Below are 26,758 nucleotides of genomic sequence, written 5' to 3'. Positions count from 1 at the left end.
GACAACCGCTGGGGTCCAGGCGCGGGGCGAGGCCTGGCCCTGCGGCGGGGGCACACGCAGCGGCCGCGGGGCTGGGGGGGTCATCCCCAAGATCGGCGTTGGGCTTGCAGCTGGCAGCATCGTGGCACGGGTCGGCTCGGAGGGGACCTTTAAAGCGCCCTGCAACGAGCAGGGACTCCTTCAACTAGAGCAGGTCACGCGCCTGGCTCGAGCGCCGCGGGTCGGGGGGGACCAGAGCCCTCAGCACTTAGGGGCTTTGACCCAGCAGCATTCCCATGCGCTGCAGTCAAGCGCCGCATTCGTCCCTCGGCCAAGGGCGTAGCAGGGACGTCTGTCTGCTGCGCTGACTTGCAGCGTTGTTCCAAGATGCGCGAACGCACGGCCGCTCCCGCCCGCGCGCTGTCGGCTAAAGCGGTAGTTCGCTGGCCTGTCGGCCTGCGTTCAGCAGCCCGGTTCGGCTGGCCGTCAGCAGCGCGGAGCTGGGGGCTGCTCTGCCTCCGGCGCCGCGCCAGCAGCCCTCGCTGCCCGGCAGCTCCCTTCCCACGCCGGCGCTGCAGCCGGGCACGCGCTCGGCAGCGCTCGGCCTCTTGGAGTGCCTTCGGATGAGGTTTTTCTGGTTGGCAGCTTCTGTGATGCGTTTGGGAAACTGCTTTATGGTTTTTCTCGAGGATTTTTGAGTTGTGGTTTAGGCCGAGAAGCCTTTAAGTATTTGTGTGTACATATATATTAAAGCAACACCATAAGCATTTTCGCTCTTTTCATCCTTCAAAATAAGGCTGGTTCCGAGGGTTTGAAAATACCCCGGTGCCCTGTTGCTGTTGTGGTTTCTGAGCTCTGAAGACCAACCTTCTAGGAGACCTTTCTTCCTGAACCTGCATCAGGACCACAGGGGATGGAGGTGCGTGACCTCGCGCTGACGCTTTGGCGTAAGTCTGCCCGGGTCTGAGACACTGTGCTGGGGCCGCCGTTAAAAATGGGCGTCCAGCAAGTCCCGTAAGGCCGTGGAGAGTCGCCGAGCTCGAGGGCCCTGCCTCTCGGCGTTGGCTGGGTCTTGTACCCTTCGCTTCCCCCGAGACAGAGGTGCCTCCCCAGATGCCCGCAATGGAGATGGCGCTGAAGAAGAATTTAGGGCCAGTAAACGTTCTTGCATTACGCAATAACAAATGGTAGGGGTTAATGTTTCATTTTTGTTGTATATAAATGACTCGGGACGTTTGTAGCTCACCACTGGGATTTGATAATTGTATTATCCATATAATGAGATTTACAAATTAACTGTCTAATTAGCAACCTGGGAAAGCTGCTGCTTGTACTGTAGTTTCTAAACTGACAAAGATACGGGCTTGAAATGCCGAAGTGTGATGAAACCGGGAGTGGCATGGCAGCGCTGGTCCCAGCAGAGCTGCCGTAGCTGCCTCGGTGCCTGTCCCGGCACCGTGCTCGAGGAGCGCCCGAGCCCGGCTCCTGCTCGGCAGGGTGGAAGCCAGCCATCTCTTCCCAGCGTAACGCACCGGACGAGTCACAGGAGGAAAGATCTGTCAAATCTTAGGTAGGATGCGCGTTTAGGAGTTAGGGCAGGATTACCGCCATAAGCTCCTGTACCAGATTAATTCTGTTGGGCCGCTTTTTTGCGTGGAATGACTATCACCTAAGCGTGCATGAAACGTTTGAATGGACCTTTCCAAGGCTTGCGGGGCTTCCTTCGAGGTGTGGGAAGCGAAGCCCGCACTGCGGCATCGGCAGAGAGCCTTGTTTGCCCTGGCTGCACAGGGAGGTGGAACGCTTCGCCGTCTTCCAACGGAGTGTCCTTACAGTCTACATTAGCGTTGATTGCTGGAGAACCTGCTTTTCTTGCTAACTATTCAGTTGCCACAAAAATGACTTGCAGTGACTCGGGTATCATTTGCTTAATCGAACTGTAATATGAATGTTTTGAACACATGGCAATTATTTTGCCAGCTGAAGGGAAAATACTGCATTTCTAGTGTATTCTGTGGGTCCCTGCTCAAAGGGCAGGAGGTGCTACCTGTGTCTGTATATTTAATGCCATCTTTAATGATTCAACTCTTCAATGAAACCTTAAACAAATATGGGGAAGAGGCTGCAATAAAAATCTGGGATGGTTTTGAGCTTCTCAGGCATTCTGGTCTCTCTTGCCGCTAGAAATGGGCATTTCGCCTCTTCTGCTTATGCAAGTGAAGATGTGAGATGGATGCGTTCTGCTCTCGTGGTATCTTTGGAGAGGCGAGAGCGAGCAGCTCGCCCAGGGTCGGTGTGCGCACACACGTGCGCTTCGCTTGCTCCAGCCACGCTCTCGCACGGCTGCGAGGACCGGTCGCTCGGCTCCATGCTCCCCTTTCCCTTCCTTCCTCAAATTCCCTCTTTGTTTCTCCTCATCACCGAAGTTCTGCCTGTCAAATTAAATATGTAATGAGCAGAGCATAGAAAGCCGCTGCAGATTCTCCTCGTGCGCTTAAGCAGAACTGAAGACTTTGATTTTTTTGTTGTTGGTGGTGGTGTTTTGGTTTTTTTTAAAAGGAAGGTGTTTGAAACCCGCCGCTCTGCTGCTGTGCTGCCTCTCCTGCCCGTGCCACGCGGACTCTGGGGAGCGACGCATCCCTGCTGACGCGCTGGCGGAGCGGGGCCCTGGTCCTGCCTGGCGCAGGGGGGACCCGGGAGCGTTGCTTTTGAAAGCAGAGCACTGCGGCTCTCTGTGAGCACAAATAGAAAGGTCAGACTTCCGACTTTCCGTACAGCAAAGCCAAACTGACAGCCTGCCCTTGCCCTGTTCAGGGGAGGTGCATGCGGGAAGTAAAGCGGTGAGCACGCGCAGAAATAGCGGAGGTGGCGAAGCCGCTATTGCGAGGGACAGAAACGAACCTTTTTTAATCCCCGTCGTGCCTCGCGCGCTTGCAGAGCCGGTCGCGGCGTCTGGGGAGGCTGCTTTCCTCTGCCCGCTCCTGAATTGCGGGAAATCTGTCGTTGGGGCCGGCGGCGCGTGGGTGCGGGCAGCGCTGCCCCGCGTCCGGGAGGGCTTTCCACGGGGCTGCCGTGGGCATCAGCGCGGCAAGCAGACGGCGCGCCGCGGCACCTGGGTCTGTTAAGAGGAGGAAGGATGGTTGGGAGGTGGAAGGAGCGCGGCAGGGAAATCCGTGGTAATGCGGGCAGGCGCTGGCAGAGGAGCGCAGTCTGCTCTTGCGTGGCCGCCGTGCCCTTCGGAAGAGATCGGCGATGGCGTCGTTCTGCAGAGCCCTGTGGAGCGGAGCCTGGCCCGCGTGCGGGGCCTCCCTGGATGCGTCCAGCCGGCGCGGTGCTCAGCACCGGCGAGGGCTGGGAGGGCAGCTGCTGCCAGCACCTGGTTTACGCCATGCAAAGTAGAACCGGGCGGTCTCATGCAACCGGTGTCACCTGTGGGTGAGCTGCCACCGGTGGGAAGAGCGGTACGGACAACTCCTGCTTTTTCCCTTCTCCAGCTTCTGGCACCCCAAAGGCAGGAAGGTCACTTTCCCCAAGGAGGAGCAGCTATCGCTGTCCCCAGAGTGCGGAAAAGCTGCTTAGGAGCTGGGGAAGCACCAGAGGACCTGCTTTTCTCGCTCATCCTACTCTTCGGAGTCAGGTTTGCACCGAACGGCCTTTTTATCTGGCGTGGAGGAATGGCATTAGACGTTCAGCCTAGTAACAATCTTGTTTCCTCTGTTGAACTGAAATTATTCCGGCTCCACTGGGAACCCTCACCGCAGCCTAGATGCTGGCATCGCGTGCAGCCTCCCGACAGCGCCTGTGCTCCAGCGTGTCCTGGGGCCTTATTGAGTTTATACGCACGCTTCGGGACAAATCTTTGCTAATAGAGTTCTAATTTCTTCCTTCCTGCTTCCCAGATGCTTCTGTCTCTGTATACAAATGACAGACACGGCCAACAATGTTTTCAAGAAAATTTTTATTTGTTAGACTCAGAAAAGCAAGTGAGAGGTCCTGTGAGGAGAGAGTTCTTGGCAGCTGTTGTGCCTCTCAAACCTTCTGGGTTTGTTTTTTTCATAATGAAAAATGTGAAAAGGAAAACTAATTTGAAGCTGGATGTGGCAGGGCACACTAAGGGGATTGTGAGTTTAATGGTAAACGCCACTTGCCTTTACCTTGTTCCTTAGGGAAAGTCCGACATTGAGACGCTTGAAACCTGCTTCATTTTTGCACTGCTCGAATTGTTTCCTGTGCTCCGATTCTCTGAACCCTGGCAGACTGCACCTCGCCTTCCAGTTGCTCTTTCCTTCAGTGTAACTGCAGCTCTTGGGAAAAGGATGCGGCAAGGCAGAGACCCCTGAGACAGAGCTGCATTTGTGCCCGCGTTTCCCGCAGGCAGAGGCAGCCTTTGCACAGCTTTGCTTTCTTCACGAAACCGGCACATGTTCCCTTTGCTCCCTTCCCGCACGGGCTCCCTTCCCGGGCGGCGTTGCCTCGGAGCCGAGGTCCCATCCCTCGGGACGGGGCAGGGTGCGGATGCAGCGGTGGAGCACGGCAAGGATGCGGCGCGAAGCGCGGTTGGACCTGGGGGGGGCGGGCAGGCGACGTGGGGTGCGAGGTTGTGCCTCCGTTCCCCGGACCTGGGGCACCCCATCTTCCCAGGGCAGTAAGTGCCACCTCCAGGTGCAGGATGAGGTGGGCTGAGACCCTCAGAGAAGGACCTGGGCCGTCAGCTGAAGTTATCTGCAGCGCTGAGTGGCCTTTTTAAGGTCTGTCGCTGAAAGTAAGGTGCTTATTGGGCATTTAGGGGAAAAAATTAGCCTTTACGTACAGCGCTTAGACTGCACAGACTGCAAAAACACTGCTGGCAGCTTCGGATTGGCATGTGCTGTAAGGGCTTGGTGGTTTAAGGGACGTGGATTTAAGTCTGGATATTCATGCTTGAAAGTCTGGGTGGCGGCACGTTGGGATGAGTTTTCCTGCGCTGTTCCCAGAAGGGTGACTTTGTCATCGGCGTGCGTGCGTGTCTTCTGGTCTGGCAAACGGAGGCTGTGGAGTTGCTGAAGAAAAGCAGAGCTGTGGGCGGAAAATTGCCCACCTGTTCCCATCGGTACAATCTTCCATTTTTGGACACATGCACTTTCCAGCTCAGATACCCGCAAATGCCAGATTCTCCCTCTTTTTATACACGGCGGTGACCTCAGAGCGTGTGCTGCAAGTGGCAATGAGCTCAAAGCGAACGTAAGGGTTCCCAGCTCTCCTGTGATGTTTGTTCAACATTTTGCTTCTGCTTAGTTTTACTGAAATGCCTGATCCGGTTGACAATATTCAATAAGGTTTAAAAATCTACCACAGGTTTAGTTAAAGAAAAGTAAAGTCTTCTCATAAATCAGACATAATGGCTTTTTATTTCCTAAGCTCTGGGTCCACGTGGTGCCAACCCCGTAACGTCCCCCTGACGCTGTCGCTGTCTTCTCTTTGCAGTTTGCTGCTTCGTCGTGCACAAGCGGTGCCATGAGTTCGTTACCTTCTCCTGCCCCGGCGCTGATAAGGGCCCTGCCTCGGATGTAAGTACCCGGTCCAACGCCCTGAGCTGGTCCGACACCCCCGCACGGCGCGGTGTTTTGCGGATCACTGCATTTCACAGCAATTGAGAGGTGATGTTACTCCAGCTTTCTTGGCTGGTGACACTTCTGTGCCATTATTTCACGGGCATCGCTAATTCTTTGTTATTCGTAGTTGTATGGGCTGTCCTATATTTTTGAGACGCTTAAGCGCTTTCAAATCCTCCAACAACGTGCTCTCAGCAGAGCAGGGAGCACGTACGGGAAAGCAGAGGCGTTTCTGTTTGGGACTGAGTCTGCAGCCTTGCCCCGACTCCCTTTTGTCCCTTGAGTCGCAGCCTCAGTTTCCCCGTCAGCAAAATGGCGTTTCTAGGGTGGGCCGCCTGAACCGAGGCTTTAGGTTTGGGGTTACTTAACACGCGTGAAGCACTAAGTGCTAAAAGCTGCTTTCAGACTTCGGCCAGTGTGCCCCGAGCTGAAGACAACTCTCTTCTGGCAGGGTTTGGCTCAAGGTCTTGATCAACTCCCTTTGTCACAAGTGCAATACCTGAAAGAATTGGCTGTCGTTTACCAGATGCCTGTCTGTTCGTATCACCTTGCAGGTTTAATTCAACCAGTGTACGTGTTCGATCATCTCAAAGGAAAAAACCCCACAGGCACATTTCATGCTTGCTTGTGATTTGCACGGTCAGCGTGGCTGCATTTGCTCTGGCTCCCTCAGAAAAGACAGAACTGCCTGGGCAGCATCGTCAAGGATGACAAAATTACTGGGAAATACCAGTTTAGGTGTGACTTTTGTAAAACTATATTGCTGGTCTTTAAAAACCAGAAAACCACCCAAATGCCTGCTGACTTAAGTCCCCATCCTTCTTTTCACAAGGACTTAATTTCCTGGTGAATCCCCAGGCTTTCGGGGGCGAGTGGGAGAGCTGGAGCAGAGCTGGCTTAGGCTCCCCGGCGCGGTTCTGCCAGCGCCTTTCGGGTCTGTCTGGCAGTTTTTGTGTTTTACCGTGGCAACTGGCTAATTTGGGGAACTGCTAGGAGAAAAGAGATCGAATTGGGGAAACGACAGTGCACCACAACTCTCACCCTTAAAAATAGAACCAGTGGGAGCAGGCAGTGTAACAGGCAGCGGAAGGTGGAGGCTGAATACACGTTGCCAGCTGCCCTGCCTAAACGGGGCTGCCTGCCCGTCATCATGACAAATAGGAGCTTTTGGGGACGGGGGTGAGGCTCGCAGGGAAGGGCTCCCGCGCGCCGCTTCCTCATCCTGGCTCGTTGTCTGGACGGCGGCTCGCAGCCGGCGGGAAGGGCAGCGGGTAGCGCGGAGCCGCTTCGCCTGTTTCTGTTCCCTGATCCTGCGCGGAGGTTTGGCCGAAGGTGGACGCGATGCTTTCCCTTCCCTCCCCGCCAGCCCTGCGCGAGCTGGGGCAAGCGAGGGGCAGCGAGGAGCGCTCGGACAGCCTGGTGCCGCTGCCACGCGCGTCTCCTCTCCTCCTGTCCGTCCGGCTGTAGGTTGCTGTGGGCAGCCTCTTCCCGGGAAGGGAAAGGTCTAAATTAAATCTAAGTGGTCACATTTTAAGAGGCGCCACTTGATGCCAGGGCATGCGTAAAGGCCCTTGATGGAACTGGCTATTGCTGTACTCTTGCTGGGCGAGAGTTCCACCGTGGCGCGTCGAGCAGACGAGGGGAAAAGGTGCCCGGTGGGTGTTAATCAATTTTTAATACATTATTTCTGAAAAGGAAGAGAGGGATGCTTGGAACTTAAAGCAGCGAGCAAAAATGGCCCTTTTGTAACTGGATTTTTTTGGGGGGCCATTCAGCAAAGCCGTCTGGGAGCCCCTCTGGTTCGCACCCCGGGCTCAGCTGGGGTGTAACTGGGGGTGCGTGCAGGGCGAGCTTCGTTCCTTCTGCGCTGGCAGCCAAGCTTCACACAGCAACATAACCCTTAAGGAGCTTTGAATCGGGAGATGGAAAACTACTTCAGGAATGAGCCGAGGACAGGGGCTTCATTTTCAACTGATGCAAAGCTCGTAAAAAAAAAAAAAAAAAAAAAAAAAATTAATTGCTTCTTGCAGTAGAGAATGAAGCTGTAGCTATAAATGCTGGCACTGAAGACACCGGGGCTGCTTTCATGCTAGATTGCTCTCAAGTCATGGCAGCACTATTTTTTTCCGTGGAAGGCTGGAGATGGGATAGTGGGTCTGTGTTTTGGGCAGCAGCGTTGCCGAGGACAGCGTGGCTGTTACACAGCACTGGCCAGCTGAGGGCAATGGCATTTTTACCATTTGCTTCTCTAACTCGGTCCGAAAGCGCTGTGCTGAGCCTCGTACGCCCCGCCTGCGCCGCGGCGCCGGGCTGCGCTGCCGCGGCTGCCGGCGCCTGCATTCCTCCAAAGGGCCTGAGCTTCTCCCCAGCTTGCGGATGAACGTGCTGTCGGGTTGTGGTCCCTTGCCTGCGTCCCCGAAGCGAACGCCGGCGAGCTGTTCCGGAGAGGATGGCCGGCCCAAACCCGCCAGTTCGGTGTTGAACTCTGCTGGTTTTCGTTACGAGCTCTGACGCTCCTGCGCTCTCCTGTTCGCAGGAGGCAGAGCTAGCGTGACCGCTCAATGCTGAAACTTGGCAAGGTCTTCGGGAGCTGAAGTCAGGTGTGTGTAATGTAATGCAGTGGGCAAACCTAATTATAATCGGAGCTATTAGTAGGATGCATAATTATTTAAATTGTAGACAAAATAATCATTAAAATGACCTTCTTTGCATTATCCTGCTAAAGGTCATCAAATCAGGGTGCATTAAAGAAATGTCAGAGTTGCTCTAGGAAGGTAACAGGCCAACGTAGCTTCCTTTTGATCTTGCATTTAATTTTTCCACCGTTGGCAGCTTTCGGAGGGGATTTCTGCGGCGCTGTCACCACGGCGCCTTTGGTCTTTCCGCGCTCAGCTTGCTGGAGGCAGAACCATTTCATCTTTGTCTCGGGCTCCTCCTTTCTCGAGAAGTTCCAGAGTCGGGTGTTTGTACTGAAGAAAGTATTGCTGCCGCTTTCTCTTTGGACACGAAGCTTCCCAGGGTGTGGGTCAGAGGGGTGTTAGCAGAGGCGGAAGCTGTCTTGGCAGCGTCGGTACGCGGTGGTTAACCGCGCGCCGTGTCACCTGCTCCCAGGCTGGCACTTGGAGCGGGGCACACAGAGGCTTGCTCCTCTCTCCCCACTTTGGTTTCTTCTCTGGAGCGTTTGGCAGCAGTTAGCGGGGAGGTGTCGGCAGCAGAAGAAATGAAGGTGCCGTTTGTACTACCTGAAAACGAGCCGCTCCAAGTCTCTCCTCTCTGGCATTACCGCCGGCAGGAGGGGACGCGGGATGCCCGAGAGCATCACGGGGTCATTGCCGAGCGCTGCCTGTCGAGGGGGCACGTGGGATGCGCAGCTGCCTTCCCGCCCTCCGGATGTGCCCATCGAGCCAGGCCCTTCCTGAAGGTGCCAAGCACCCTCTTGCCCGGGTCCTGCCGTAGAGGGCAGGACCCAGACCCCTCCTCACATCTCCCGTACCTCTGGGCTGCCCCGGGTCTGGTGCATCAGCAGATCTTCGCAGCCTCGCTGCAACTCGCTGCGTGCTTTTGCCTTGCTAATTAACTTCTCCAGCTCTCGTGGTGTGCCATGTGCCCCGCGCGGGGGCACGCGCTCGCTGCCGCTGCCGGCGCGGGCAGCCGGTGACAGTCCCCGTGGGATGAAGATGTACCTGCCTCGCTCCCTCCAGCACCTTCTGGTGCTTCCCTGGCTCCGCCGGAGCCCAGCTCTTTCTCCCGCCAGCCCGCGCACGGCTTCGGCCCTGTAACTGAAAAGCTCTCCTCTCGTTTTCTGGGCGTGCGTGTGTCTCGTTACCCCTGCTCACATCGCAGCCCCCCTGCTCGAAGGAGGGGCTGGAGGGGGCGGCTGGGTCCGGGCCCTGCCCGCAGCTCCGGAGACCCGGGGGCTGGGTCCGAGCTGGGTTCGTGCGGAGCGTAACTGTCGGGAGGGCCATGAGGTGGGTGGTGCGGCCTGTGCCCGCCCGGGTGGCACCGCTGGGGGGGCTGAGCGAAGCGTCCCGCAGGCGGGGGCCGCTTCGGGGGGTCTCGGTGCTGTTTTGGGCAACCCGGAGGCTGCAGAGCGCAGGGACGGTGCTGTGGGAGCCCCATGCTCGTGGAGAGCTTACACTGTAATAAAATGACTCTCAAGGCACAGGAAAGATAACAAACGTTTCTAAATGATACTAAGATGGTAATGCTGCTCAGGGAAAAAAAGCTGAGTTTGGCTCTTTTTTTGCTTCTGGGTAAGAGAGAGTATTTTATGCAGTGTTGGCAGCAGCAAGAGAAGAATAACTGTCATCCGAATCCCTCCGCAGTTGCCTGACTAGCAGATGAGATCTTTTGTCAACAAAAATGTATTAACTTGCTGGAAGCTGTCAAGGAAAGCTATCAAGGGCAGGTTTTATCTGCGGCCGCCTGTTTGACATGGAAGCAGCCCAAGCCGCGATGCTCGTACCCACAGACGTGTTAGCTGCTGGCGTGTTGCTGGCCGCGCTCGGGGACCGCTTGCCCGTCCACAGCCACGGGCCGGGCAGAGTTGCTGCCTGCCTCTTGCTGCCTGCACTGCTGCGCCCTCGGGCCCTGTGCTGTGTGAGGGTTTCTGTGGCTATAATGCTGTAAACAACAGGAAAACAGTTTTGGTATCGCTTACTGGTGCGGCAGCATCAATCTATCTATAAAATGCGGCGTGCTGAAGCATGCTTCCGAGGAGTTACGATATGGGTAGAAAAGATGCTCCAGTGCTCAGCCCCAGACCTTTGCCATCTTGCCTTCAATAGGATCTGTGTTTTCCTCTTGGGTGTAGCCTTCTTTCAGTGGAGTCTCTGTGGTTTATCAGGGCTCTTTTCATTGGAACAAAGACCCGTCACTCTTTGTCACTTGTTCCTTAGCTTCCTTGCTTGGTGTTTGCTGGGACTTGGAGCTCTTGCTCACCAAAGGCGTCTCTCCAGCCCTGTGCAAGCAGGTGGGGAGACGCAGGAGGTGCATCCCCAGGGCAGCAGATCCCAACAGGACCGGGCAGGTGAGCGCTGCCGAAAGCCTGTCCTCGCCGAAAGCGGGGGTCCTCGTCTCTGGTGGCCGCGGTTGTCTTCATTTCATCTTCCCTCGTCACCGCCTGGCTTCAGGCAGAAGAACCTGTAAGAGGATGCTGCCCGGAGCCGGCTCCTGCCCGTGCCTGACCCAGCTTCTTCCAAACCTGTATTTCCCTGGAGGGAACAACAGGCTTTTCTCCCCAGCATCTCCTTTAGAGTCACTGTCAGGCCACTTGTCTCTGCAGTGAGTTGCTCCCTGCGTACTGGGGGGGATTTTCCCCAGGAGAAACGTGGGAGCAAAACGTGAGGCTTTTGATTTTACGTCCACTGCCTGGGTTTCATCAGGTGCAGACAGTAAGCTGTTGCTGTCTTGTATTTGCTCGGCTGTTATGCTGCTTAAATCGCTATGAAATTCACTTTAAAATAGTTTCTTCTCGTGAACTGTGTTAATTCTCCTTCGGAAGAGATCATCTAAATCTTTCTCTGCGATGAGGTGCAGTGCTTGGGGAGAGCGCTGGGAGCCGGGGCCCGCAGAAGAAACCTAAGTGCCCTTCATATGTGACTTACTTTAGAGAGGAACCCAGGAGAGCTGGACATGTTTTAAAAATGTTTTATGGCTCAGACCGCAGGGCCCGAGGAAGGGACTGGGCCTCCCTCTGCCTCCCACCTCCTCCCTGCCCCGGGGAGGGGCGATGCCCGCGCCCCGTCGGAGCAAGGCAGAGCTGGATTTAGTGAAGTAAAACCAAGCCCCGGCGGCATCCAGCGCGGAGTTTGCGACTCCGGGTACGACAGAGGACTGCTGCCCGTGCCAGGACACGGGCTTTGCACGAGAAACAGCCGAGGCGAAACGCCCTTGCTTGCCAGTCAGCGCCGTGCCGCGCCGCCGCGCCGCTCTGCTCTCACGCCGGGGCTTACTGCTGTCTGACGAGCCTCTGCCCAGCGCCGTCCTGACAGACGGCTGCAAAAGAGCAAACGGCTCCTGACCACCGTCAGCGGTGAATAAATTGTCCGTCTGATCGGTGCTCCCAGCCGCCTGCCTGCACGTAACTGGTAAGTGGTGGCTCCTGCGTCAGCATCTCCGTCGGGGTTCAGCGGGAGAGCATCCATTACGGCGCCGCGGCCATCGAGTGGGCTCGGCGGTGGGCGTGACCCTGAAGAAAGGCACGGGTGATTGCTGAGCTCCAGCGCCTTGAAGGCCGCGAGTTGATTACTCATTTACGCGGCCAGTTTCTCGCGTTTCTGGGAGAGCAGGAGAGTTCGAGCTGCTGTCAGCCTTGGCCTGCAGAGCCGCGGGCTGCGCACGGCCGCCTGCGCCCGCGGCGGGCCGGCCGGGTCAGCGCGGGTAGCAGCGACTAGAGGCGTGTGCGGTGCTGGGGGAAGCCGGGGGCTGTGAGGTTCGCTCTGCAAGTCAGGGGTGCAGTGGGTCAGGGGTGCCATTGGTCAGGGGTGCAATATTGCACTGGCTCGTTTCAGACCAGAAACCTGCCGGCCAGTCGAGAAGCAGAAGCCGGCCGCCTCCGGTGGTGCTTGCGGGGTGCCAGGTCAAAGTCAAGAGCGGCTCCTCTCCTCCCCGGCTCGCGCTTTGACTCCCTCATTTGGGCTCACAACCGCAGAACGCGCGCGCATCCCTCCGCGCGGAGGAGGACGGCTCTGCGGCAGCGCAGATCAGAAAGGTCAGAGCCTCTCAGTGCAGCAAAACGCTCCCGATTGCATTTTTCAGTTCTCCAAAGAAAGGGTTTTTTTCCCTGTTCTTCAGGGGTGGCTCTGCACTGGTCGGATGGAGGAGGAGCGCCTTCTTTTCTTGGCAAACTTCATTTTTAACCATTCTTCTTTTAAGTCTCGCAGCATCTGCATACGCAGCGGTCTCGTCATCTCTGTGGTACAAAAATAGTCTCTTTGTAAAACTGCTTCAGCCTCGTTTGAAAACGATATCCAGAATTTCCAGCTTCTGGCACCTTCTAAAGCACTGGTCGCGGTGAAACGGGCCCCCCGTGCCCCGGCAGCCAGAGAAGCGGCTCTGCCTCCCCACGCCTGGCTGTCACCCGCGCGCCCTTTGGGTGCTGGGTCTCTCCAGAACAGCCCCTCGGAGGTGGGAGCAGAAGGCGAAGCCTGAAGGGGCCCCGGTGAGGGATCCGGCTGCCCCGAGCGGAGGGCGCCCGCTCGTGGTGCGGGGAGGCTGAGGCAGCGGTTTGGAAAGCCGCGGCCGTCGCTGTGCCGGCACGCTCCTGCTGCCGCAGCGCTGCGCAGCGCGTGCTTTGCTTTTCTAGCTCCGGCTTTTTTAACTCTCGGTTCCAGTGGGGATTTAACATCCTTCGCATGAGGTGGAAATTGCCTCATTTTGCATCAAGCTTGTGTTTTTTATGAATGACTAAAGCTTTCATTTGCCTGAACGGGAACATCTGTTTCTAGAAGGGAACGCAGAAACTGGAGCGCTTGGGGGTTCGCCCGGCAGGTGGCTTCTGCGCCAGCGGCCGCTGTGCGCCACCGCCGCCGCCACCTCGTCCCGCTGCCGGCGGAGGCCCAGCGGCGTGGGCCGAGGCCCCAGCAGCCCCGGGTTGCCGTCTGCTGCTGCTGTGCTGTGCCCGGGGGGCTCCGGGGGCGCGCGGTTCAGCGTCTGGCTGGCCAGCCAGAGATCCCCCGTCTCCTGCCTCAGTGGCGAAAGAAAGCTTTTTATTTTCTGGAGCGCCTCGTCTCCAGGGAGGCAGCCCAGGCCGTTCCAGTACCCCACGTGTACTGGTGGGCTTGCGGGCGCTGCCCTGTGCCCGCAGGCGTTCGGCTGCAGGGCCGGTCCCCGGGGGCGTGGGGAGTTGGCTCGCGCCGGTTAAAGAGCTCCGTGTCGTACAGGCAAAGCTGCTTACGGAGATGGTCCCGAGCTGCTGTGCGAGCTCAGGTGATGGAGTCAAGCCGGCTACGTTTTTTAAGGGCTTACGACGTGTCCAGTGGAAGGGTCTGACCAGCCCTGTAAGCCTCTTCAGAAGGTTTGTCGCGGCGTCCGCTTGTGCTTCGGGCCGCGGCGCTCGGCGTTGCCGTGCCCGCAGCACCGCGCTCGCCCTCGGCTGCGCCCCGGCCGCCTGCCCGAGGCCTCCACGGGGAGGGTCCCCCGCTGCCGCCCCTCTAGCCTGACGCCTGGGTTGAAGCTCTCTGCGCTCCTGCCGCTCAGGGGAATGCAGAAGGCCTTCAGGTGCGGGGGGTCACTTAATGAAGGATCTTTTTTGGTAGCGGAAGACGGGTTAATCGTGAACCCTCGTCCTCGCGGGCTTCCTGCGACACAGCCGGCCCATGAGCCACCAGGCGGAGGCACGCTGCACTCTGTATCTACAAGCGGTTTGCTTAGGGTTAAACGTGAGGTATTTTCAGTCTCAAGCACAATAAATTTGCTGCAGCATGTACCTAATCCCTTGCACTTAGCCGACAATTAAATGAAGCCCCGTTACTTGTCCGCCTTTCTGGTGTCACTCAGGTTACCGGTGACGCTGTGAAAGAATGCACGATGCTAGCGATTAATGCCGCTGAAAGCTTCAATGCAACAGCAGTAGGAGAATTAATTTCAGGTGAAGGTAACGTATCGGCAGCTATGTTATAGCTCGCTTCTGACTCCACTCTTTATTTATTTACTTGGCTTACAGTGCCCTGAAAAGGTGTCTTTCCTAATGCCTGGGCGCCCTTCCAGGCCATTGAGAAGCCAGGCAGCTCAGATGACGGAGCCCGGAGCTGTGCCTCATCCCTAGCCCTTAAACAGTTAACCCGAGATGAAATTAAGCCAGCTGCTGCTTGCCATAGTCTCCCCCCTTGCGCGGGTGCGTGTGCTGCTACCGAGCATGCTGGGCGCCCGGGCAGGCTGCCGCAGCACCCTCCTCGGCAAAGCCGCACCGCTCCGGGCTCTCCCTGCGGCGATGGCGCTGCCCGCCTCAGCGTCGGCCCCGGCTCTGCGCCGCGGCGCCCGTGGTCCCGGCGGTGACGCCCCTGCCCCTGCGCTGGGCTCTCTCCAGCCCCCGGGGCAGGGCAGGGAGCAGCGGGCTGCTGCTGGGGCTCGGCGATTGCTGCCCCAGCTTCTCTGGGAGCCGCAGCGGCTTCAGGCGATGCCGTCCGTGCCGCTTTGGGGCCGGCAGGAGACAGCCTGTCGGCTAGTCCTGTCTCCTGCGTAACTTTGTCTTGTCTAAAAGTTGCTCTGCGTTGCGCTGAATAACTGAGGCTTGATCAGGGTTTCCAGAATTGTCTTGTCTTGCATGGAAGATACGAAGAAATACCACATCCTTGGTCTGCCTCAGTCATTTGTCCCAGTGGTTGATCCCATCTCCCTGTTGAGAAGTTGTTTCTCATTTGAATTTGTTTGGCTTTAAGTTCTGCAGACCCTTGCTGGAGTCCAGGAGCCCTGCCTGCAAGGTGCCTGCGCAAGGCTGTGAACAGCGTCTGAGATGAACCGGGCTCTCCTGGTTTTGCATGCTCTGCTGTTGCAGAAAAGCCTGCCGTTGGTTTAAGAAGGCTCAAAATATTAAAGTATACGCTAAGCAGCTTGATCCCCTAGGAGCGTGCTGGGGAGGAGTTGGCACCAGAGCACAAAGGTGTTTCCTGGGCCGTCTTAATACAGGTGGAAGTCATGGGTGGGTTTTTCTGCTTTACCCCCCTGGGTTGACGTGGAAGTTGAGTAGTGTCCAGCCCTTATGTTGGTTCTCACATACCAATTTCACCTGGTGTTTTCTGTGCTAAGACCAAGTTACTTAAAGACGATAAATCCCCAGACAAGCCAATGCATTGCTTTTTCATTGTTATGGCAACACATATAAAGAGTAATAAAGCTGGATCTTGGCGACTGTTGGAAAAGGTCCACATCAGTCAGTAGCAGTTGACTGAAGTCCATTAACGGCACCTCCGAAGCCAGCTGGCACGCGAAACGCGGAGAGCGGTGGTGCCTTGCCAATATTTGATGCAAGTTTATAATCTTTATCTTTTATTTTCCTCCTAGGATCCCCGGAGCAAACACAAGTTTAAAATCCACACGTACTCCAGCCCCACCTTCTGTGACCACTGTGGGTCGTTGCTGTACGGGCTCATTCACCAGGGCATGAAGTGTGACAGTAAGTGACGTAAGCGGCCGCTGCCGCTGCAGCAGCGGGGGGGCTCTGGCACCCCGAGGTCCTGGGCAGGGGCTCCCAGCCCGCCTGAGCTGTGGCCAAGAGCCCGTCCCCTCTGCCACCGGTGCAGAGCACGCTGCTGGCACCCCAGGGGCCGGGCATGAGCGGGCACCTTCTCACCTCTCGCGGTGGGGAGCCCCCGTGAGCCCTGCAGGGAGAGGGGAGGGAAAGGTACCCAGCTGGGGGGGATCCTGCCACCATCCCCCCTGCAGCGTCGCCAGCATCCCCCCTGCAGCGTCACCCGCATCCCCCCTGCAGTGTCACCCGCATCCCCGCTGCAGCATCATAGAATCACGGAATAGTCTGGGTTGGAAGCGATCATCTCCAGTTCTCGGTTCGCTGCAGCGCCGGCTCCGACTGACACCCTGTGGCCGTGGCGGTGCCGGCTGCGGTGACACCGCCTCTCCAGAGCGCTTGGGTCTGCGCAAGCCTGGCCCTCGGGCGTGGGAGTACCTGGGCAGTTGTTGTCCAGAGAGGAGAAAATGGGGGATGAGAGGGAGAGGATGGAGAGAGAGATCAGTTATTTTCCAAGTCAATCCTGCACGTTCCTATTTAAAAGGACTGTGAATATGCAGCGTCTGCTCACATGCTTACGCTGTCTGCGGGGAACAGCATACTCTGCTGCTCCCCATGTGCTGGCTTTCTCATAAACATGGAAGCTTGCTGACTGTTGTGGGAACGGTGTATTCGTTATCACCTTTGAAACTTTTACCAAGTGGAAATGAATTTCTTCAAAATATAATTTTTTACATCTATATTTTATATGTATAGATTTTTATACATGTGTCTATGTATACACATACTCAGGTAATTTTTCATGCCCCTCATCAGCTCCTGGTGAATCCAGCTGAATACCCAGCATTGCACCATGGGTGGGATGGAAGAGAAGTTTGATAAATCAGCAAAACTCAAGTACTTGGAGTAGGGGCTCTGTACCCTCCGTGGGCAGGACCCAGAACTGCGGGTGGGGTGGGTCCCTGCGTCTGGGCAGGGCTCTGCCGGAGTCTCCGGCTGCTTTCGGAGGTCTGTTTGCTGCATGTTTATGCCAGAATCCCTCACAAACATCCCCATTTAAACGGAGGATGAGTTCTCTGCCCCCCTCACCCCCCTGAACATCCCAAGAGCTTTGGCGGAGGTGACTGGGGTGCTGAGTGTCCCTTTCTTTCTCTCTGCCCCGCAGCCTGTATGATGAACGTGCACAAGCGCTGCGTGATGAATGTCCCCAGCCTGTGTGGGACGGACCACACCGAGCGTCGGGGACGGATATACATCCGGGCTGACATCGAGAAGGACGTGCTCACCGTCGTAGGTAGGTGTGCGACCCAGGTACAAACCCCGCACGGGGGGACGCCGGGTTGCCCCTCACTGCTGGTGTGTGCCGCGCTGAGAGCGGCGCCGGCCGCGGCGGGTCCGGGGCACGTGGTGCCAGCGTCTGACTGGTCAGGAGCGGGTGCCTGGCAAGGCAGGACAAGGCTTTGAGCCTTCCCCAGGCACGCGGCTGCCTTCTGGCAAGCTCTGGCTGGGGCTCCAGGGGCTGTCTGGACTAAAAAGCTTTCCCGGTTAGAGACTTCTCAAACTGCTTTTGAATCATGTAGAATTGCAGCATCCGCCGTGTCCTGGGAAGGGGTGGCAGAAAGTTCATCCGTTTAGTTACGCTGTGTGAAAAAGTGTGTTTGTATTGTGCTGTCCGCGTGGCGAACACCCATTTCCTGCTGTTCTTCCCATGCGCTTAACGGCACCTGGGCCTGTACCGGTCTCGGTGGAAGTCTCACATGGTCCCTTTAAGTGACTAGAGCTTTGCAACCTTCTTCCGCCGATTTGGAGGCTCCACGGGCTCCCTCTCTATGCGAGGCACGTGCTGACTTCCCGCTCGGAGCTCAGAGGCTGCCGGGGCGGCCTGCCATCCGCCCCTCCGCGCCGCCGCGGTGAGGGTGACCGTCACTCCTCACGTTCCCTTGCTCTTTCCCCGCCGCGATGGAGAGCTGGCACGTGGCATAGCGCCGGCAGGGCAGGCTGCTGCAGGGCACCCGGAGCGGGGCTGGCGTGGGTCCGTGGGCCGCGGGGATCTGACCACCCTGGCGATGGGTGGCAGGCAGGAGCCGTCCCGCGCGGGATGGTGCGGAGCGGCGGTGCCATCTCACGGCATCCGTCTCGGGGATGCGCCAGGCGGTGGGAGACGGTGCCGGAGGGGGCTGCGGGCAGCCGGGCAGCGCCAGGCTCAGCCCAGGCCCATGTCCTGAGTGTGCCAGGGACCTGACGGCCACCCACAGGGAAACCCCTTATCCCCCGTCGTGGTTTTCTCTGTCCTGGAACTCCTCCGTTCTCAGTTTGTGGCAGGAAACAGGATTATCTCATCTTTAAAGGCTTTTGCCACCCGGATTTTGAGTTCCTGGAAGATAACTGCTTTCCCCGCGACCTGTGAGCATCTCATGAAACGTAAGCGGTGTTCTTGTAAAGCCTCTTCTCCCCTGCCTGGGGAGATCAGACCGAAGATGTGACTCGCCCCGTCGGGTGCCGGTGACCGGCGTCTCATGGTGCGGGTGCCGGCAGGGGGTAGGAGGCTGGCAGAGCTCTCCGGCAGGCAAGGCAGGCGGCTTGCGGAAGAGCTGGGGTTTGTCTCGCGAAGGCTGAGCCCGGGAAGGAGGTTTCTGCCCACGCGGGGTAACCAGGCAGCTCTGGGCGGTTACGGTCTCTGCAGGGGGCTGCCGAGCTGGTCACGGTTGTTCACAGGATGAGTTAAGACCGTGGGGGGTAAAATGCCGCCTGCCTGCCCGCGCTGCAAAGGTCAGCCGCCACTCTGAGTGGGCCCTGGGGGTGCCAGGCTGCTGACACCGATAACAAGGACCAGATCCTTCTCCATCACCCACCAGCTTTGGCTGGCTCCTCCCGGAGCAGTCTGGCTTCCAGCATGCTGCCGGGCGGCTGGGCTGGCAGCAGGAGATGCTGCAGCATCCACGGGGTTCGCTTCAGCGGGGTGGGGTCGGCCCTGCGGCGTCCCGCTCTGCTCTTTGACTCCAACCGGCGCTTTGTCCCCCAGGGAGGGCGTCGGGCTGGGGGCCTCGAGGTCCCACTGCCCTGGGCTGGCTCCTTGCTTGGGAGGGCAGGCTCGGCGGAGCGGACCAGCACAGAGCCAGTACAGCACGCGTGATCCCGGCGGGGGAGCTCCAGCCCTCCCGAACCAGCCCTGCCTGCCCCTTCTCTGCCTGAGCCGCTCCCCCGGGACAACGAGAGACCGAGGGGAGCGTTGGGCCGTGCGGGGCACGGCAGCTCCCACGGCCCGTGGAGTGCCCGAGGGTGGGTGGGCAGCGGCATGGGTGACCCCAGCCTCGCTTAAGGAAATGCTGCGCTGTGATGCGGGAGAGCGGAGAGGAGCCAGGACCCTTTCTGGCCTAGAGAGCAGTCAGAAATGTTTTCAAGAGAAATACCAAGTTATTAAGGAAAAATTGAAAGAGGTTGTGTTTATTTTTTTCCCCCATTTTATTTTTTATTTTATTTGCCCTTAAAGGAGAGCTTCAGAGAACCACACAACTTTCTTTCACAGAAGTCCTGCCTCCCAGGCGCCTTCCCTCCAGGGGATGAGGCAGCACCGGTACCCAGCCTCCCGTTGGAGGCCAGGCAGAGGCCGACGGGTGCAGGGCTCGCCCTCCCGCTGGCACCAAGGGCTCCCTGGCACCGGAGCCGTGTTCCCGTAGCTCCGAAGGCAGGGGAGAAACTCCCCCGGACCCTTTCTGTGCAGCTGGATTTTCTTTTCTTCAGCTGGGTTTGAAAGACTGTTTTATTTCTGGCCCTTTATGGAGGTGTTGGTGAAAACATGTCATCTGTTGGCTTTTCAGAAAGGCAGGGAAAGGCGCTGTGCCGCATAGCTAACGACGGAGTGGGAGCACTTTGAGGGAGGAGAGGCTGTGCGCTCGCTGCCGAGGTGGGGAGCCCTGCCTTCCCCCCTGCCCCTCCAGGCCGGTGAGGGGCTCGGCATTTTCGCTGCAGAACTTGGAGGGGAGGTGGAAAGGTCTGCTCGGAGCCAGAGCAAACGTGGGCACCTGGCCCTCGGGAGACGTGGGAGCCACGTGCCGTGCGGACCGCAGGCTGGCTGCTGTGGTGTGCTGCTGTGGCTGGCTGTGACTCATCTCCAGTGGGTCAACAGATTGCCATTCCCCCGGCGACTGTTTGCTTCAAAAAGGCAAAGCCCTCAAATAATGACTGGGTTCGTATTGCCAGGTTTTTGGCAGGGAGAGGCCAGATGCTGAAAAGCTGGCCCTTGAGTTGTGGCCGGGGCTTGCAGAGGTGGCAGAAAGCGGTGGCGGAGGGGTGGTCTGGGATTGAGCCGCACTAAGGGACGCATGAGCCGCTGTTCCCACCACCGCCGCGGTCAATCCCAAATACTTGTCAGCATTTTCACACACTGCACATGCCCAGCTCGGCATGGAGCAGGCAGACGCTGGGCTCCGGGCACGGTGCAGCCGAGCGCGGGCAGCGCTGCCCGTCGCAGCAGGCTGAGCTCAGTCACGCCAGACAGCGGGATTTCGGTGCCGGGACCCATGCTTTGCCTAAACACACCTCTCTGCTGGTGTAAGCAGCTGGTGCAGGATGCTGTGGTGGGCTGAAGCTGTTGGGGCAGTGGAGGGCAGGGGTCTGTTTTGAGGGGCTTTCCCTGGTGCCCGGGCACCCTTGGTCCCGGCTGCATGGTAAAATGCAGGTTCTGGTGTTGGGGCAAGACCACCTCTCCATCCCACCGGTGTGGAGACCCTTGCTCTGAAGTCTCGTAAGCTTTCCCGCGGCAAAGAGCATCACAGCTCCGCTATCGGAACGTGCAAGGTCCCCAAGTGCTTGGCTGTTGGAGCGGGCAGGCAGCAAGCAGGCAGCGAGCAAGGCAGCGCTTGGCTGGGCAGGGGCAAGTGCCTGCAGGTGGCAGCACAGGCATGGCCAAGGGAGACGATGAACTCGGTGCTTTTATTTTTTCATCGACTCGACAAATTTGACGGGAATTTGCCATATGCTTTTCGGCAGTGTGTTTTTCTTTTCTCTCTCTTCTCTGATTTTTAAATATTTTTTTTCTTTGTAAAGATAACCTTTTGCTCCCAAAGGAAAACACAGCTTTTTGGTTAAACGAAGTGTGTTTGGCTTAGAATGACTTGTCTGGCTAGCTAGCAACCTGAAAAATTGCACCTGTTTGCACCCCGCTTTTTGAAGATGGCTGTGACTTGCCCCAGCAGCGTTCCTGCCGCCTGCACCCTGTTATCTGAGCCCTCCTCTGCGTGACGGCGGCAGGTAGGACGCTGCTGCCGCCAGTGCAACGAATGCTCACCGTCTTCCGCTCGCAAAATGAAAATCGGTAGAGGAGGAAGCGTGGTTAAACGTAACGCAACCTCGCACTGTGAACGTCCCTGCCGCGAGATGCCGTTGTGAGCCCAAGGCGTACCGCGGCGTGGGGAAGGAGCAGGGGGACGGGGCAGCCCCGGGTCGGTCGGCTGCAGGCCGTGCTTTCCTTCAGCCGGGGCTGTGCTCACCCTTTGCTTTTTTACAGCACTTGGCACAGCACGGGCCTGCCTACGGTACAGTCTGCCAGATACTAAGAATGTAAAAATTATAATAATAACATGAGAAAGAACCATGTTTCAATGTTCTTAACCCATTCTTAGTTCTGAAGAACCAGGATGAACCTCAGAGCTGTAGGGTAGGAGGCTGGTGAGAGGATCTGCATCGGTTCCTTGGGGGTCAGTGGAGCTTCGGGCAGTGGCTCCTATAGAGGCAGGGGATTGAAATTCAGTAGCCAAATCCCCAGACTTCTCAAAATTCACAAAATGTGCCCAGGACAGCCCTGGCTGGCTCTCGATGGTGTTGACTTTATCATCTGCGGGTGACGTAATAAGCCAGCAGCATTGTCCCTGGCTGACGCCCGCTCGGAGGGCAAGCGTGGGAGCAGCCCGGCGGCGGGGACCAGCCCCAGCGCAGCTCTGCGGGGCCGAGCACGGCCACCCAGCTGCTGGCCGGGGCCGGGGGGATGGACTGGGGGCGACTGGGGCCGGGGTCCGGCACAGCCGCAGGTTTGCCGGTCTGCAGGGCTGTGCCCAGAGCAGCAGCAGCAACGGGAACCTGCGGGGCTGCCCGTCCTAATTAGCTTCCCAGCTCTTGGGTCTGTTCTGTTAATCACTCCTTTCCGTTCGGAGAGCGGCTCTGTTACAGCTCCTTTCACGCTATACGTTGAATGTAATTGTATAATGGGTGCACCCGGGAGTGCAGCCTTGCGCGCTGCAGTCGGAGCCCTGCGTTGCCATTGTCTGCGCTGCTCGGGGCTTGCTGAAGCCCTGGGATTTATTGGTGTTCCCAGTGATTAAAAATGCGTGGCTTGGTCTGATAATAGGGCACCTGGACAAATAAATGGCACCTTCCTAATGCTGGTGGCTTTGTGCCGTCAGCTCGGCTCGGTAAGGCTGTGGAGCGTGTCCCCCAGCTCCGTGCTGGGACAGGGCTCAGCTCCACCAGCCAAGGGCGGTTTCCAAAATACAGGAGGTTTCCGAGGGCCTCGTTAATTAGGGCACAAAACAATCTGCATCTCATCCAGCAAAGCGCTTAGGTACGCGCTCTTGGCAAGCACGTGACTTCTGAAGCATCAACGCGAGCGGCGTGGGGACTGTGTGATCAGCACCCCCGGCTCGGGTCGAAAGCCGGGGGGCATGAGCGAGCGCCCTGAGATGGAGCCAGCTGGGATGGCCCCGACCCCCTCGCTGCCTCCCCCCCGGGACTCCCGGGGTTTGGCTTTGTGCGAGGGGGAACCAGCTGCCGGTGACGTCCCTGGCTCGGGCGCGCTCCTCCTGCGGGGCTGGTTTGGTCCCCGGCACAGAGCGGCTCTGGCTGTGCTGGGCGTCCTGCGGGGCCTCCTGGCAGGCTTTGGCTCAGAGCCTCGTTCGCCGAGGCGGGTTTGAACAGCAGGAGGAACGCGTTCGGGTGTCCGGCGCTTCTGTGCGATCGGGCTGGCTGCAGCTAAAAGCGCCGAACAGCCCGGACCCGGGGCAGGAGTGCATGAGGCTGGAAAGCCTCAAGCAGCTCTCTAGGAATGGCCGATCGTGTTAGCGGCTCTGCTTGCTGAATGCCTTGTTTTAAATCACGATAAAGCACCCCTGCAGTCAGTGCTGTGCACGGCACTGCCGGGAGCGGCTCCCACGAGTGTCCTTGGAAGCGAGCGACCTGAGCGGCCGTGGGCTCAGCCTCCTGGGACGCCGCACGGGGAAAAGTCTCTCCAGCTCTTGGGCTTCCTTACATCGATACTGTGATTTTCATAATGCAATATTTGGAGTCTCTTTGACTTTTGGAAAGGCAGATGCAAGATGCGTGGTGCTTTCCAGCCTGGGAGGCAGTCGGAGCTGAGCATCGCTGCGCAGCCGCTGGAGAGTCGGCCGGTGCGGGACGCGGCAGCGGGCTGGGGAGCGAGGGTCACCCAGCCCGGGGACGGCTCTGTCGCTTCTCCTTGAGTGGCGAAAGGAGATCCCTGCTTCCCTCATGCGCCGCATAAACCACGGCAAACTCCCGCTCTTGGCTTTGCATTACTAAGTAGGTAGCGTGGGCTGCGTTATTTGGCTTGAGCCGCCTGACAAAAGAGAAGTCATCTTTTGGGCTTGGTAAACAAAATTTGGGTACCCGGAGGCGCTGTGAGACATGTCAGATTGCCAAAGCAAGTTAATTCCCTTTGCTTGCTACTTAAAGACACTTAATTGACTTGGGCAGTTTTTACGCCAGTCGCTCAGGGAATCTGGTCCTTTACACCCAGGGAGCCTGCAGATACTTGTTGCTATTACTCCGTGCTCCGATGTTGTTATAACTCTTGGCTTTGCATTAAATATAAAGAGAGGATTCCCTGGAGCCGGTCGGTGTTGGATTGTCTGTGTCCACAAGTTGGACCCTGCTGGCTCCAAGGACAGCAGCACAGCGAGGATGGGGCTGCTGTCCCCTGACCCCGGCGTCAACAGCAGCACACAGTTTCTTCTGAAGGAAAAAGACTTGTGAACGTAACCGCAGTCCCAGCACACAGGACGGTGCATCCGCACCCGCCGGCACGCGAGATCTGGCTAAGATGTGGCACCGGGATGCCACGGAGTGGGACCGACGTGGGGGATGCGTCTCTGAACCGCCTCGTCTGGGAGGCAGACGCGGTGGGGAGTGGGAGGGCATCGCTTGGCTGATGTTGGACAAGAGCAAATGTATATTCACAGTCTGTGTTCTGGTCTGGGCTTTGATCAAGTATCTTATTAGTGGGAAAAGACTGCTGAATAAAGTGGAAAATTGTAGCAAATTAAAATGTCATCAAGGCGTTGCACATTTTTGCTTCCATAATAGAAAAGCTTCCCAATGCAGATTATTCTGAGCCTGTCGTATTAAGGGACGTGAATATTTGAGTTTGGGAAGCGGAGGCGTGAGAGGATATGAAGGCTGGGCTTGGACTCCATTAAATCTGTTGGTCCTCTGAGATGGTGGGAGGTAAGTTGCACGGAGGACTCTGCTCGTGCATTGCTCCAACGTCCGGGAGCTGGCTGGTCCTGCCGCTCTCTTGAGGCAGGAGTTGCAGCCCGGCGGGTCCTGGTGCGTGTCGGCGAGCTCCCGGCGCCAGGCTGGAGTCAGGCGGTTCGTCACTGAGCTGAGGGAAGCGGTGGTCTGCAGGGCCGGAAGCGATAGGGCTATGCCGCAGCTTCCGGCGTAGGTGGGAGACGGAGAATATTCAGCGTGTTGACGTGACTTCGACCCGCATGCGTGTGAAAGCAGCGTGCCCTGTCCTTGTGCAAGGGCTGCTGGAGCGTGGAGCCGATGTCGGGTTCCCTCTTCTCCCTTGGGAGTCCCGGCAACGTGCTGACGTCCCTGGTGGCTCCTGCGAAGCCGCGACCCCCGTGGGAAGGCAGCGCCAGCTCGGGGCTACAGCCGATACCCCTGTTGCAGCTGCAGCAGCGGCAGAGGCTGCCGGGACCGGAGCCTTGCTACTTACCGAGCTGATGAAGTAAAACATTGACCAAAACTGAAACCAATTACGCTGTGATTAGATAAATGAGCTGGAAGTGAGTTAATGAATAATCACGGGCCCAGGAAGATGCAGCCATAATGAGTCCTGTGCCTTTTCTATTGTATAAGCACGTGCAAATATATTCTTCTGCAGAGCATTAATTAAACGTTTTAGCGCACGAGGGTGTGAATCCGGCCGGGTGCTCGCTGGGATGTGGCTGCTCCCGGCCGGGGACGGTGTGTGCTGCTTGAGGGAGGACGGTGAGTGCTGCAGGGCAGCCCGCCAGCCTTCCCCTCGCCAAAATGCCGCCCAAGGGGCGTGAAACAGGTGGTGCCGCGGGCGCGTCGCTGCGTCACGCTGGCCAAGGCCGTGGCGGGGAGGCTGGGCTGGGTGGAGGTGGTCGGGCCCTGACCTCTCCTTGCAATGAGCGGGGCTTTCAGGAGGGTTGTTCGCTGTGGTGGGCAATGTGAAGCAGAATTATCTGCGCTGAAGATGCTGTAATGGCCCTGCTTACTCGGAGACGGAGGTAGAGGATTTGGCAGCCGCTGTAAGCTGTCGTAGGAGCGGGGTGGGAGTGGGTTTTGTTGTAGGCTTTTTTTTTTTTTTTTTTTTTTTAACATAAAAGTGAACCCCCATATGGCACTGCATATTTAGCAAAGAACTTTCTGGTCTTTGTTTCTCTGGCATACTAATCTCGGGTGTCTGAAATAAGCATCTCTTCCCAAGCCTGGTCTGCGGTTAGGGCTGGCTGAGAGGTTAAAAGATGTTGTCTGAACAAGTTATTTGGAAACCGTTGCAAATTTTGCAGAACAAATTATTCAAAGGCCATTCAGCCCCCTCTACCTGCCCTGGCCCTGCAGGGCCGAGCGGGTGACCCCTCCGTCCCGCGGCAATGGAGCGGTGTCCCCCGGCCGGCACCGCAGCTCCCCGCGGTGCCCCCGGGCAGGGGAGAGGCTCTTCCTCGCAGAAAGCCTCTGAGCGTCGTCGCTGCCGCTGCAGAGCCTCGGCCGAGCGGGAGCGGCCGGCGCTGTGGCTGCTGCTCTTGGTCTGCCGGGGCTTCCCCGGGCGCTGGGTCGCAGGCAGCGCGCTCTGCAGGCGGAGCCGGAGGGCGAGAGGTGGAAGGAACTGGCGTAAAACCAGAGTTATTTGCCCCGAGGCGCAGCAGGGAGGGCATCCCGGCTGTTGGCAGGTGCCATGGGGGCTTCACCCCAAAGCCAGTGTGGTCCGAGACTTACCGATGCACCTTCCTGACCGTAGCCTGAAACCCGGGCGACTTCTCCTCAGCCGTGGCTGGGTTTGGTACCCAAAGTGATTTAAGTCCAGCTGCTTTAAACGGCATCACAATACTCTTACTCATCACTACTAATAATGATGTTACTACTTCTTAATGATGCACAAAACTGTCAGAATATGAATGATGTAAAATAATTTTACATCAAATTTATCTGTCAAAGAAATGCCATAAACTGCCAGAGAGCAGCACGTTTCCCCTGACACGAGGTATCACTACTGCATTTCTGGGGATTTTTGTTTTTCTTTCACTTAAGTGTTGATTTCTGCTTGGAAAGTCAGAAAGTTATTTAAGGTCAAGCAGAAGCATTTTGGTTTTTTAAATGAATAGATAAAATTATTCCCATTAATAAAATTTTACGTCTGCATGCTGCAATAATAACAGGAGGTAATCAAATCTCATGCTTCAGGGCATAAACTGATTGACTATGAGGGTCAGGAATTATTTGTCCTGTTGCTTAAAGAAGTGAACCAATGGCCCGATAACGTCGAAGGCTTATTCATTTGCCTCCGCGGACGTTACGCTGGCCGTTCGGGCGGTGAAACATGAAGCCAAGTCAGAGCGTTGACGCAGTGTGACGTAACTTTGCATCCCCTCTCCCTCTGAGGGACATCATCCAGTTTGAGTCCCAACAGCGCGCGGCTTCTTCCAGCTCTTGGGTTAGTTGTGCTGCCCGCGCAGTGGCTGTTGCCCTCTGTCTCGGGGGATGAGGCGGCCCCGGGGGTTTCCGCTGGCCCGTGGGC

The 26,758-nt window shown here is 57.5% G+C and overlaps 1 protein-coding gene across 2 annotated transcripts in view; it reads left to right on the top strand.

The window, feature by feature from the left end:
- The window catches only part of PRKCB (protein kinase C beta), a gene marked incomplete at its 3' end in the record, with an annotated part of 124,253 nt that overhangs the window by 45,969 nt on the left and 51,526 nt on the right, over positions 1 to 26,758 (top strand). For both annotated transcript variants that reach the window (XM_082006714.1, XM_082006713.1), the window contains exons 3-5: positions 5,443 to 5,525; positions 15,573 to 15,684; positions 16,922 to 17,050. In XM_082006714.1, coding sequence (XP_081862840.1) covers positions 5,443 to 5,525; positions 15,573 to 15,684; positions 16,922 to 17,050 — 324 coding nt within the window. The remainder of the gene's footprint in view (positions 1 to 5,442; positions 5,526 to 15,572; positions 15,685 to 16,921; positions 17,051 to 26,758) is intronic.

The sequence above is a fragment of the Phaethon aethereus genome, assembly GCF_964289735.1.
Source record: "Phaethon aethereus genome assembly, chromosome: 15".
In the NCBI taxonomy this organism is placed as follows: Eukaryota; Metazoa; Chordata; class Aves; order Phaethontiformes; family Phaethontidae; genus Phaethon; species Phaethon aethereus.
The sequence above is the reverse complement of the archived record's forward strand: the minus strand, read 5'-3'. Positions and strand labels throughout refer to the sequence as shown.